The sequence below is a fragment of the Pan troglodytes genome, chromosome 17, assembly GCF_028858775.2.
Source record: "Pan troglodytes isolate AG18354 chromosome 17, NHGRI_mPanTro3-v2.0_pri, whole genome shotgun sequence".
In the NCBI taxonomy this organism is placed as follows: Eukaryota; Metazoa; Chordata; class Mammalia; order Primates; family Hominidae; genus Pan; species Pan troglodytes.
Window position 1 is genome coordinate 46,599,109 of NC_072415.2, and position 12,134 is coordinate 46,611,242.

Consider the following 12,134-nt stretch of genomic DNA (forward strand, 5'->3'; position numbering starts at 1 on the left):
AGTAAAATGCATGATAGGAGTTTAACATTTAAGTTTTTAGTTAGTTAGAACAGCATTAAGTAGCAAATAAAAAACACAGCCATAACAAGTTGAGAAAGACACTATGGAAGAAAGGAAAAACATTACATTTTAGTACCTGTAAAGGTAATGTTTTCCTGCTGTTTGCACAAAAGCCTCACATCTTCATTTTGTACTGGATCCTGCATTGCGTGGAGTCAGTCCTGCTCTTCCCTGCTCACTCCTTCTGAGGCAGGTCTTGAGCCTTTCCTTATCATAACCCCCTTCCTTTGATAGCCTTTTGAGAACTCCCACTTGATTGCCACAGATTTGAGTGGCACCGCTGACCTCCTGGTTCCTCCGCTGCTTCACTTGTGGAATCCAGGGCTGATTTAGAAATGCTGTGATTCGGGGGATCCCCAAGTACTAAAAAAGGGGTATCTGCTGCAGTGGAAGATGACATAACTTCTCAACTCCCTTCTAACCTCGCTTGTCTTGGAGAAGCAGCCAAATGCTAGAATCTCCTATCCAGTGCCGTTGGCTCTTCCTTTGATCAATTCTGGCAAGAAAAATACTTCTGGAAGACTAAACTCCAGCTATTGTCCTCAACAACTTGGTCTCTCTATATCCTTTTCTGCCACTCCATGAATTGTTGCACATTTATAAATCCTTGAAGTATAATAACCTAAACAATTAAAAGGGCCAAAATGTCTCCTAGAGAATATGTGACAGTCATGTTATGGTTAAAACACACACACACACACACACGTTTAAATGACCACACTGAATTATAAGTGGTTAGTTTTGGGATTGAAAAGGTAAGAGGTCTCGCTATTTTAAAGCAAATGAAGAAGCTGTTAATACGAAGCTCAGTTTATGCTCCCAAAGACTTTTAAGCGCTGATATTTCAAGACTTTTTGAACTATTACAAATATGGGGGAAGCAGCCAGTTAGAGCTTGCCCTGATCCTTGAAGGCTAACTCTTCACCTTGGTTTTCCTCAGGGGCTATGGAAAGTGGTAGGTGGAGGAGATATCGAAGGCGCTTTCTCATGAATATCTATCACTATTGTCAACAATCAAAATAAACATGTTTCAGAGCAAAAGTGCATGTGGAGAATCCTGTGGACTGCTCTTAGTTCCCCAGTGGGTTTGGAAGAAGGAAACCCTGGGTCGATTAGCAGGTAGACAGTGCAAAGGAAGGAAGTCTGGCCAATCACCGGGGTAGAGAGAAGTCAGGAAAGAGAGTGAGCCAGCTGGGACTGAAGTGTGCAGATGGTAGATGCCCCTGCACCTCATTCCTCAAAACTCCTAATTCTCTAACCTCTGGGACTTCCGTACAAAAACTGCAGCCACCCAAAGAACTTGGGGCTAGGTGGGTGACTCCCCACTTTCCCTGTTTGGGAAGCAGGGTGAAGGCCTTGCTTCTGCCCACAGCCAGGACTGTAGAGGGAGGAAATAAATAAATAGGCATTCCTAATTGAAAATCTGAGCAACCTTCTCTGTAAAAATTTCATTAACTGTAGTAGGTATGTCAGATTTATCTTGTGTCAAATATTAAGCATATGTGGGCTAGAGGTTCCCCCATATGTCAATGGGAAAATGACTTCTGAATTACAGGCAACTTGCTTCCAAAGGAACTCTTGGAAGCCCACCCTGTTCTAAGCAGGAGACTGCTTGTCCTAAGGATGGCCAGGGACCAGGCAAAGTGAGACTGGACAACTCAGAGCTGTGAAGAGGCAGGCAGAGCAGGTGGAAAGCTTCTGTTAACAGTGACTGGCACCATTAAAACTCTTTCTTTATGAAGAGTTGTGCAAAACAATGTTTGGGAATTTTTTGTTTTTAAATGGTAAGAATAAAGTATAGCAGAAGTACACCTTCTTTAAAAAGTTAATAAGGAAGATAATTGTGGAACGTGTACAAACATCATAACACAAAACTGGAAGCAAGAAACTTCACTGGAAACTGGTGAGGAAGACAAACTTTATAGGAAGCTACAAAAGAAATGAGCAGAGCGAGATATTTGTGGTAAGGGATACAAAGAACATACAATTGTGTACTTGAGAGGTTTCATGGAACATTATGACCCATCCAATGAAGACATCAACATTATTTAACAACAAAAATTAATTGAGGAAGAGCAGTATGAAAATATTCTAATGCAGTGCTGTCCAACATAACTTTCTGTGGTGATGGAAATGTTCCATATCTTTGTGCTAATACAGAATCTACCAGCCACATGAATACTCAAAATGTGGCTAATGCAATTGAAGAAATGAATTTTTCATACAATTTACTTTAAATTTAAATAGTCATATGTGACTAGTGGCTCCTGAATGAACGATGCAGTTCTAATGCTTCAAGGGTCAAAACCAGTGGTTTCTTTGGGGGACCTCTCTAATCAGTGCTAAGGGATTGAGGGTTGAGTGTTGAAGAAGAGGAAAGCACTCATTAGACTTATTTGGGCACTTACACAAGATTCTAAATTCCCCATTGCTTCTAGAGGCAGGGGACAGCACAACCTGCTGTGGAGGCCTCACTACGAGCCTGGCTAATGTCGGTGGGACTAAAAGGCTTACAATTTTGGTCATTCAACTAGAAAGAGGCCTATGGTCCACACGCAAAACTGGAGGTCACCCCTAGGGTCATCTGTACATGGAAACCACCACTCTGGAGCTGGTAGGGAGTTGGAGGGAGGGGTGCTCACTTCCGGGTGGGGTTTCCAGAGCCAGAGGAGGATTTAGAAGTGGAGGAAGTGGAGGGACCGGAGGGTCCTGAGGGCCCTTTCTGGCCACCTGCAGGCTGCACAGGCCCTTTCTTTTTTGGGATTACGATCTTGTTCTTGCTCTTAAACACTTTGCTGGGATCTAGCTTATTCACAAAGGAGTCGGTCTCTTCTGTGAGCAGGTTTGTGTTGTAGGTGATAGGTTTATACATGCTGAACCATTGCTGTAAGGCAGAATTGGAAGACAAAGTCACAATTCAAAGGAAAAATGCCATTCTGTGTGCTCTTTTTGGGGGATGCAGGAGAGCTGGGAACAGGAGGCAGAGGTACATTTTCATGAAAAACTGCCTAAAAATCTATTTGCTCTTCCTTTAAGTGGAGGTGATAACAGATCCCATCAACCTCTGGTAAGATAGACACACTGCTTTATGAGGTCTCAGGACCTTTAAGATAAATGCAGTATGAAAACTAAGAATCTGAGCACACCTCCTTCTGATTTAGTGAGTCCTGAGCCTGGGATGCTAGATCCCAAAGCACTAGAGGACAGCGTCTATTGTTCTGCCCTCAAACCAGCTACTCCCCATCAGGTGGATTGTGGCAGCACCATTCCCCCAGGAAAGGCAGGAGACAGAGGCCAGTGTGGGCCTCTGCTGAGGGATGCTGTATCTTGTTGGTGTTCTGTTTCCTACTGTTTTTTTAGGCAGCTGAGGGCAAAGGGCATCCACATTTATTTACCTTTTAAATCACAGCCGCCTCTCAATGTTGACCAGATAAATGTTTGTTATAATTATGTGACATTTGAAGAAAATGAAGCCTACTAGATGAATACATACTTAGTAAGGTGAGCTGGAGCTGAGTTCCTAATTTGCTGCTAATTTATAGCTGCAAGAAACCACCACGAAGGAGCCCAGATGAGCTCATTCTAGTCAAAAGTTTTTCCAGCCACACTTGGTGTTTTCAAACCAGGTTGTATACCTGGCATCTGTATGTCTGAAATGGTGACCAGACCTGTAATATAAATGAGGCACACCCACGCAATGGAATACTCTGTAGCCACTGAAGAGGACAAGTGCCCTAAATGTACTGAAAGGGAATAAGCCCCAAGATGGAGTGTTATGTGAAAAGAACAAGATGCAGAATCATGTTGACAGTACATTACACTTGAGATTTAGAAAAAAGGAACACCAAAAGTGTGCATGCATGCTTTATGTGCAATGAGTATCTTGGGAAGGGCGTACAGGAAACTCGTAATAGCAGCTGCCACTGGGGATGCCCACTTGGAGAACAGGGGAGTGAGAACCTGACTTTTCACTCTTCCTGGGTGCATGTACTGCCAACCCAGAACAAGTCATGGGACATAAACTATCCAACAGAATTTCATTAAAAATAAAACTCCCCAGTTAATTCTCAGAATCAGTCAAGTTTGGGAACCACTTAACTAGATGAGTAAAGTGAGGTTGTCCATTGGAATCATCTGTCTTGCTTATTGAAAATGCAGGTTCCAGGGCCCCACCCTAGATCTCCTGAATCAGATGGGGAAGTTGGGAACCTGCAATGTAACCATTTCCTCAGTAGATTTTGGAATATACCATAGTTTGCAATGGCAGGTGTTCCTCCCTTACCTTGGCCTGTGGGCTAATGCCATAGCTGGTGAAGGCATATTGCCACTGGGGCAGGCCCAGGTGGGTGATGAGCAGGCGGTAATAGGCAGTAAAGGTGTCTGTGAGAAAATGCCAGTATAACGCTCTGTCCAGGAACCAGATCTCAGTGTCTTCTGCTAATGCTGAAGTAGAAGACAAAGGAAGTAAAAGATAAAGAATAGCTTAAGTTTTTTCTTTTTAACTGTAAAAGGTTATACTCATGGCCTTAAAAAAAAAAATCCCAACAGAGAGAATGGAAAATGTAAAGTAAAAGTTCCCCTTCTGCCCCACTTCTAACCCTCCAGTCTCCTTCTCTAGTGGCCACTTTACCAGTTCCTTTGATACTCTTACAAATTTTTGCTAGATCAGTAGATTGATCTATCTGCTGGTCTCTGACCATCTGGAAGTCCAGTCAGGCCATCTAGGCAGCTACTCCTTTTCTGTGTGTCATAGCACTCCCCTCCCCCGGTAGGGGGGCGGAATACTGTGGTCTCAGCTTTCCTGAGAGAGAAAAACACTGAATGGCTTAGGTTTTTTTGAAGAGGTCTCTATCGGTGCCATGAAAAACAAAAAGTGCCACAAAAAACCACCATGAAGGAGCTTAGCCCAGTTCACTCCTGGGAGTCTTGCCTATACTGTGATGTCCTGCCTCCCAGTTTGTGACTTTCCATTCTTACTACTTCAAGCCTATCTTACTTCCTTTGCTGTCTAGATAGCTATAATATCTCCCTAAGTGCCCTCCATTATCCATCCAGTCTCTTTCTTTGCCAAAACTGCTGGTAGTCATGATCCCTGCCATTTTACTAACAACCTTCATTAGCTCCCCACTGTCTTCCACATTATGTCCAAACTCCTTTGCTTGCTTTCAAAGCTCTGCATCAGAGACAGCAATTGGCCTTCTAGCTTAATCTCCTCCTCACCCCCTACATGAACCATGTGGCCCACTGAATTGGAATTGTCATTCCCCACAAATCAATTCTACTTTCCCATGGCTTGGCTTTTACCCATTTGTCCCTTTGCTTGGATGCTCCCTTGTCTCTTTTACTCCACCAAATCCTCCTCCCCACCCGGTATCTAATTCCTACCCCACAGTTCAAGATGCAGCTCCATGACTACTTGGCAACAATTCCTCTGGCTGGATGATTTCTCCTTGCCCCAGAGGCAAATCCTGGTGTCTGTATCCTCTCACCCCTACCAGACAGCTAGCTGAAGAGGGCTGCCATTGTCCAGCTCCGTAGTTTCACAGTCCCTAGGCTGGGGTCTGAAGTGCTGTTAGGGGGCTAGGTGGCAGCTGCTGCTTGAGGGCAGAGAGGCTTTTAATTTCCCATCAGGGGTCTTTGGTCTAGTAATTCAGGTTTTTATTGCTGTTAATTGGCCTAGATATAGAAGTATAAAAGAAAGATAAAAGATAATGTGTTTTCTGGATGCTTATCTAGTACATGAACTTGCTGTAGGAGTCTATAAACAAAATGCCTATTTCTTTTAGTTTTTACTCCCATATTATCCTAATCCCATCAACTATTTGGCAATAACTCACAAATGAAGATGGATAAAAGGACTAATAATCAGCCCAAAGGGTGATGCTCAGAGAGAACCAAAGGGGTTTTTGGGTTTGGGACACACAAGGAACCTGGGAGCATCTCAAGAGGCCAAGGAGGTATGTGTCTCCTGAGCCATGGCTGACAAGCAAGGTCAGGCAAGACCCTAGCCAAACTACGGGACCACGCTTGTAAACAATTCTTACCTGGTTTCCCACTTTTGTAGACAAGGCAAACTTTCCCACTGCCATTGCATGAATCCAGCTCAAATATCACACTGCGAGAGTCAAAGTGAGGCTTCTCTGGCTGATCATCACTGGCTGCAAACCCAGAAGTTAATGGTAATGTTCAAACAAACTCAACTCAAACACATACCTATATATCCAACTTTGCTAGGTGGAAAAAACAGAAGGAAAAAGCCTTATCTCAGACATATACTTAAGTAGTATTTTCAAATAAATTCTGTATTTGAATTAAAGCCCTAATCTCATTCATGGACTAGGCCTTCTGTCTGGGTTTCTCTATCAGCAACAGACAATGTCAGGGAATCTGGGAAAAGGAGGCATGAGAAAGCAAACTTCTTGGAAGTGGGACCACAGAGCAATCTGAATGGCTTGATGCTGACATAACTTCATTTCCTTCCCTGAGATTGTTTATTCTATAAAAGTGGGATAGCAAACACATTATCTGAATCTTTCTTTTTTTTTTTTTTTTTTGAGACGGAGTCTCGCTCTGTTGCCTAGGCTGGAGTGCAATGGCATAATCTCGGCTCACTGCAACCTCCACCTCCCGGGTTGAAGCAATTCTCCTACTTCAGCCTCCCGAGTAGCTGGGACTACCGGCATGTGCCACCGCGCCTGGCTAATTTTTGTATTTTTAGTAGGGACGGAGTTTCACCACATTGGCCAGACTGCTCTCGAACTCCTGACCTCAAGTGATCTGCCCATCTTGGCCTCCCAAAATGCTGGGATTACAGGCACGAGCCACCGCGCCCGGTCAGAACCATGTAAAAGCCCTCTAAGTCATGTGGCATAACTCTAATTCATTCTTTTTAAATGACTATTTCATAGTCTGTGGGAGTGACGTACCCTCATTTATTCCACCATTCCTCTATGGATAGGCATTTGCCTACCATTACTTGGTTCTGAATGCTACAATAATCTTCTCTGTACATGCCCTTATATTCTGGTGCTTTCATTATATGGGACAGATTCCCTGCATTAGAATAGATGTTGCCAGACTGCTCTTCAAAAAGGACTTTTTAAGATCCAGGGAGACAGACTGGAAGTCCTTTGTTTTTGAAAGATATTTTCAATGGGTATAGAATTCTAGGTTTATTTTATTTTTTTTTTGAGACAGGGTCTCCACTCTATCACCTGGGCTGGAGTGCAGTGACATGTGAACATGGTTCATTGTAGCCTTGACCTCCTGGGTTCAAGCAATCCTCCTGCCTCAGACTCCCAAGTAGCTGGGGTCCATAGGTGTGGCCACCATACCCAGGTAATTTTTAAATTTTTTGTAGAGATGGAGTTTCGCTATGTTGCCTAGGCTGATTTCAAACTCCTGGGCTCTAGTGATCCTCTGGCCTCAGCCTCCTAAAGTGCTGGGATTACAGGCGTGAATGACTGAACAACCTATTTTTTCCTTTGAGTATTTTATCTCACTTGAATTGCTTTTAAGGAGAAATATGCTGTTATCCTTATCTTTGTTCTCTTGTATGTAATTTGTCTTTTCCCTTTGGCTGCATTTATGATTTTCTCTTTATCTTTGATTTTGAACAATCTGATTATGGTGTTTCTTGTTATCATTTGTGTTTCTTGTTCCTGGCTTATTAAGCTTATTGGATACGTGGATTTATAGTTACCATGATTAGTAAACTTTTGAGCCGTTATTTCTTCAAATATTTTCTAGCCCCTGACCCCTCTTCTCAAAGACTCCAATTACACATACATTATACCATATGTTGTCCCTCAGGTCACTGATGCTGTTTTCATTATAAATAATTTTTGTTCTGTGTAACTTTAGATAGCTTCTATTATGTGTTGAAGTTCTCTAGTCTCTTCTTCTGCAATGTCTTAGCTACTAATAATCCAAACCACTGCATTTTTCATATCAGTGCTTGAAAATCACTGTTTTATATATTTTGTCTGTTGCTTGTCATTGTTGCTCCAGGTGGGTAGATAAATCTGTTCTGTTACTCCATCTTGGATGAAATAAAAAGTCCAGTTGATATGTTCCCACCAAGTTTTGGCAGCCCTGCCTGGTGCTGACTGAGGTCTGCCCTCAGGTGAAAAGTTGTAAGAACAGAAAACTCAATGTGGCTCCCTTCTGCCAACTGTAGACACCATTCCAGCTTCTGCCTGCTTTTGACTACTCTCCAGTCCTTTAAGACACATGTTTTTAAATTTCTTCCAGAGTACAGAGTATAACCTGCAGAAGTCTTGCTCTGGTAAAAGAGATTCTGCCATATTATAAACACAATGTCAATATTTGAATTTTTTTTTTTCAAATCTACAATGTCACTGTTTTCAGTTCCTCCCTGAAATTTTAGTTTGGTTTTACCTCCACAGGGGCATATAAGCATATCGTTTTGTACTCTGTATCTAATAACGTCACTCTTAGCTGTACCAATGGATCTCTTTTGCTACTTTTTTGAGATGGAGTCTTGCTCTGTTGCTGGGCCGGAGTGCAGTGGCATGATCTTGGCTTACTGCAACCTGTGCCTCCTGGGTTCAAGTGACTCTCTTGCCTCAGCCTCCCGAGTAGCTGGGATTACAGGTGCCCGCCACCACGCCTGGCTAATTTTTGTACTTTTAGTAGAGACGGGGTTTCACCATGTTGGCCAGGATGGTCTTGATCTCCTGACCTCATGATTCGCCCCCCTCGGCCTCCCAAAGTGCTGGTATTACAGGTGTGAGCTACCGCACCCGGCCCTCTTTTTTCTTGATTAAATTTTTTTTAAAGTTTTATTTTTAATTGACAAATAATAATTGTATATATTTATATATTGATGGAGAACAACATGCTATTTTAAGATGTATATGCATTGTGGAAAGATCAAATCGGGCTAATTAGCATATCCACCACTAGTATTTATCATTTCTTTGTGGTGAGAACATTTAAAATCCTTTCTTTTAGCTATTTTGAAATATACATTATTAGCTATAGTCATTATGCTGTGCAATAGATCACCAGAACTTATTCCTCCTGTCTCACTGAAACTGTGCCTGTTGACCAACGTTTCCCCTTTCCCTGTCCAGCCTCCCCACCCCAAGCCTCTGGTAACCACTGCTCATCTGTTACCTGTTATCTGTGCTGGTTCTCATTCATGGGGTTGTGTGTCCTCATCTGCTGAGTTAATGTCAGTATGCTTATTATTCCCTCACAAGTAATTTGTTATTTTTGCCTAGAAGCTTGTAATTTTCTCCACATCAGGATATGCATCAGTGTCTGCGTTTTCTCATCTGTTCAACTTGGGTCTAGGTGGGCCCTTTCCATCTGCAGAGAGGTGTCTTTTATTAGTATGTATTTACTGCCTTTCCATCTATTTTCTCTTTTTTGAGCACCCATCATTCCAACGGAAAGTGTTCTGAATCCGTTTTCCACTTCTCTTAATTCCTACCTTTTCCCTCATAATTCCCCTCTTTTAAATTTATTCATCTATGCTTTAAGATATTTCTTGCACTTGATTTTTCAGGCTAACTCAGGTCTCAATAAAATACATATACTCTTCTTCAATTCATGTAGTCAATTGTTTGAGAATCTTTGTTTTTATCCATAGAAAGTCTTTATGTTGTCTTAAATCTCCTTAAGTATTCTTGTTCTTATTTAGATTTTTGTCTGTGTCCTCTAGCAGTTTTATTTCTCTGGTTGTGTTTTTTTTTTAAATAGTGATGCGATCTCACTATTTTGCCCAGGCTAGAGTGTGGTGGCTATTCACAGGTGTGATCACAGCATGCTACAGCCTCAAACTCGTGGGCTCAGGTGATCAGTGGCGATTTACAGAGGTGATGATAGCACACTACAGCCTCAATCTCCTGGGATCCAGTGATCCTCTTGCCTCAGCCTCACAAGTAGCTAGGAATACAGGCTCATGCCACTGCTCCCGGCTTACTGTGTATTCTATTTTTTGCTGATGATCCTCTCTCTGACTGCTGAGTCCCCTGACAGAAGTCACTGTTTTTCCATTTAGGTTTAATGAGACTTAGGTATACTTGTTGCACTATCCTAAAATGCATGAATCTAGCAGGTGTCGGAAGGCCAAGTGGTTTTTATCCCCATTTGTACGTGAAACAATGTGATCCCATGAAGCCTCTCTGTTATCTACTCTACCTCTTCTCTTCCAGCCTCAAGAGCAGGGAAGACTTAGCCCACCTATTTGACTACTTCACCTTTTAGAGAAGCCCACCCCACACATATAAAGACAGTGAGACCTTTTTCCTACCCCTGGAAATTCCACAAATCTCTGTGTGACAGGCTCTTTCCAGGGCCCATCACTGTCTAGCCTCTGCCCCCGAACTTCTCTGGTACTATTCTTCAATCGCTCATCCAATCGGAGGAGAAAGCCTTACATCAGTTTTCTCTGCCAGGGCTTAGTGAACCCCAAGGTCTTAGTATTGGAGACATTAGTTGCCTATTCACTATTTGTTCTTCCTTTCTTTCTTAATGAAAGCCCAGTTCTGTTCAAGGAAGCCATACTGCACAACTAAAAGTATTTACCTTCTCAGACCACTGGCAACCTGGGTTGCCATTTGACTCTTCTAATAGCTATTAGGAGGTGCTGCTGAGAAAACCATTGTTTTCTTGATCAAAAGGGAGAGATTCTGCAAACAGCCAGGTATTTTGCCCTTTGCCATTTACTCATCTTTTTTCCTGACAGGAAAAGTCCACCTTCCTCAACCATAAGGATGAAAACCATATCCAAAGCCTGGTGCAGCACAATGCCAGAGGGAGACTTTATCATTGACTTTCTCAAGCAGCGACATCAGCCTAGTTCCAGATTTCTTGTTATGAGAAAAATAAATTGCTATTTAAACATTGTAACTACATCTGTTATATGCGACCAAACACAACTCTGACTAAGTCCTCACTTATACCCAGTTGCTCCTAGGTTTTAGCAGCCACTTGACTTATGAGCCATTTCACTCAGAAGTGGCAAAGAGCTTGGAGGTAAAAATGGAGAGGAAAGGAGCTGTATTTAGATTGTCATGTTCCCTGAATCCTCTTGATACTGAAATGTTGAGTGAAGTTTAATCTTTAACATTCATTCATGCACCAAGATTCATTAAGTACCTACTATGTGCCAGGCATGGAGCTGGATGCTGGAAACAAAGATACCAACCTTGGCATCTTCCTACCTTCATGTGTATCGTCCTCCAGGTCTGCCAGAGTGGGTGCATTAGGAAGTGAATACATGGAAGACTGGGTGAGCTGAGTCAGTTTTGAGATGCTGTTAATTGCCATGCTTCCCAGTGGAATGATGTGCTCTAGGGGAACATGCGTTAAGGAGAATTACATGGAGTAACAGCCTAGTTACAATGGTTATCATGAGATTCTGCTTGAATAACCTAAGCCCAGGTATTGTTTGGCCCCATGGCTGAGGAATCTGATGGAAGGCGGGAAGAAGAGGATTACTCACTGCATATTCCAAAGTACCAACCTTTCATACAAAAAAAGGAACTGGGGGCCACGGGTGATGAAGAGCCCCCATTGTATGTATTAGGGTAGAGTGGAAGAAAAATTTCAAAGGGAATACCAACAAAGAACTGGGAAATCTGGGCTTTGGGACATTTGAAGGGTAAAGGACTTTAAAATGTTTTTGCTCCCTCTTTCCTTTGTTTAGCAAGTATTCTGCATAAACGTTTTCTGAAGGAGTAATAGCTTTGATTATATAATGGACCCCTTCTATTCTTCTTGTTATAAGCTTTCATGATAAAAAAAAAAAATCCCCCCCTTCTCTTTATCATTTTCCCTTACTCAGTGATGAGAATTTGCCAGTCTTCTTGCTTGGTTCTAGTCTTCTGTGATTAGGGTGTAAATACGGACTAGGAAGCTGCATGTTTTATTTGCTGAAAAAACTGGAATGGTTTAAAGCAATAAAACAACCTGTGTAAAGACCATGGAATGTCTCAGAATAAAAGACCACTAAAGAGGCAAACATCAGAAGATGCCTCCGCTGCCTTTTCTGTCACTGACTTAGGCTGTTGAGTATATCATGGGTATGGAAATGGGGATAA

General features: G+C 42.4%; 1 protein-coding gene across 4 annotated transcripts in view; it reads right to left on the bottom strand.

Moving 5' to 3' along the window:
• TPGS2 (tubulin polyglutamylase complex subunit 2) overlaps nucleotides 1-12,134 on the bottom strand; it is a 41,946-nt gene that overhangs the window by 7,307 nt on the left and 22,505 nt on the right. For 2 of the 4 annotated variants that reach the window (XM_001140586.8, XM_016933559.4), the window contains 4 exons: nucleotides 11,256-11,384; nucleotides 6,105-6,218; nucleotides 4,343-4,503; nucleotides 17-2,944 (listed from right to left, as the gene is read on the bottom strand). In XM_001140586.8, the coding sequence (XP_001140586.1) occupies nucleotides 2,699-2,944; nucleotides 4,343-4,503; nucleotides 6,105-6,218; nucleotides 11,256-11,384 (650 nt within the window). In that variant the 3' untranslated portion in view covers nucleotides 17-2,698. Of the gene's footprint in view, nucleotides 1-16; nucleotides 2,945-4,342; nucleotides 4,504-5,446; nucleotides 5,737-6,104; nucleotides 6,219-11,255; nucleotides 11,385-12,134 lie in introns of those variants that run through there. The other 2 variants (XM_009433912.4, XM_016933560.4) reach the window with 2 other exon arrangements.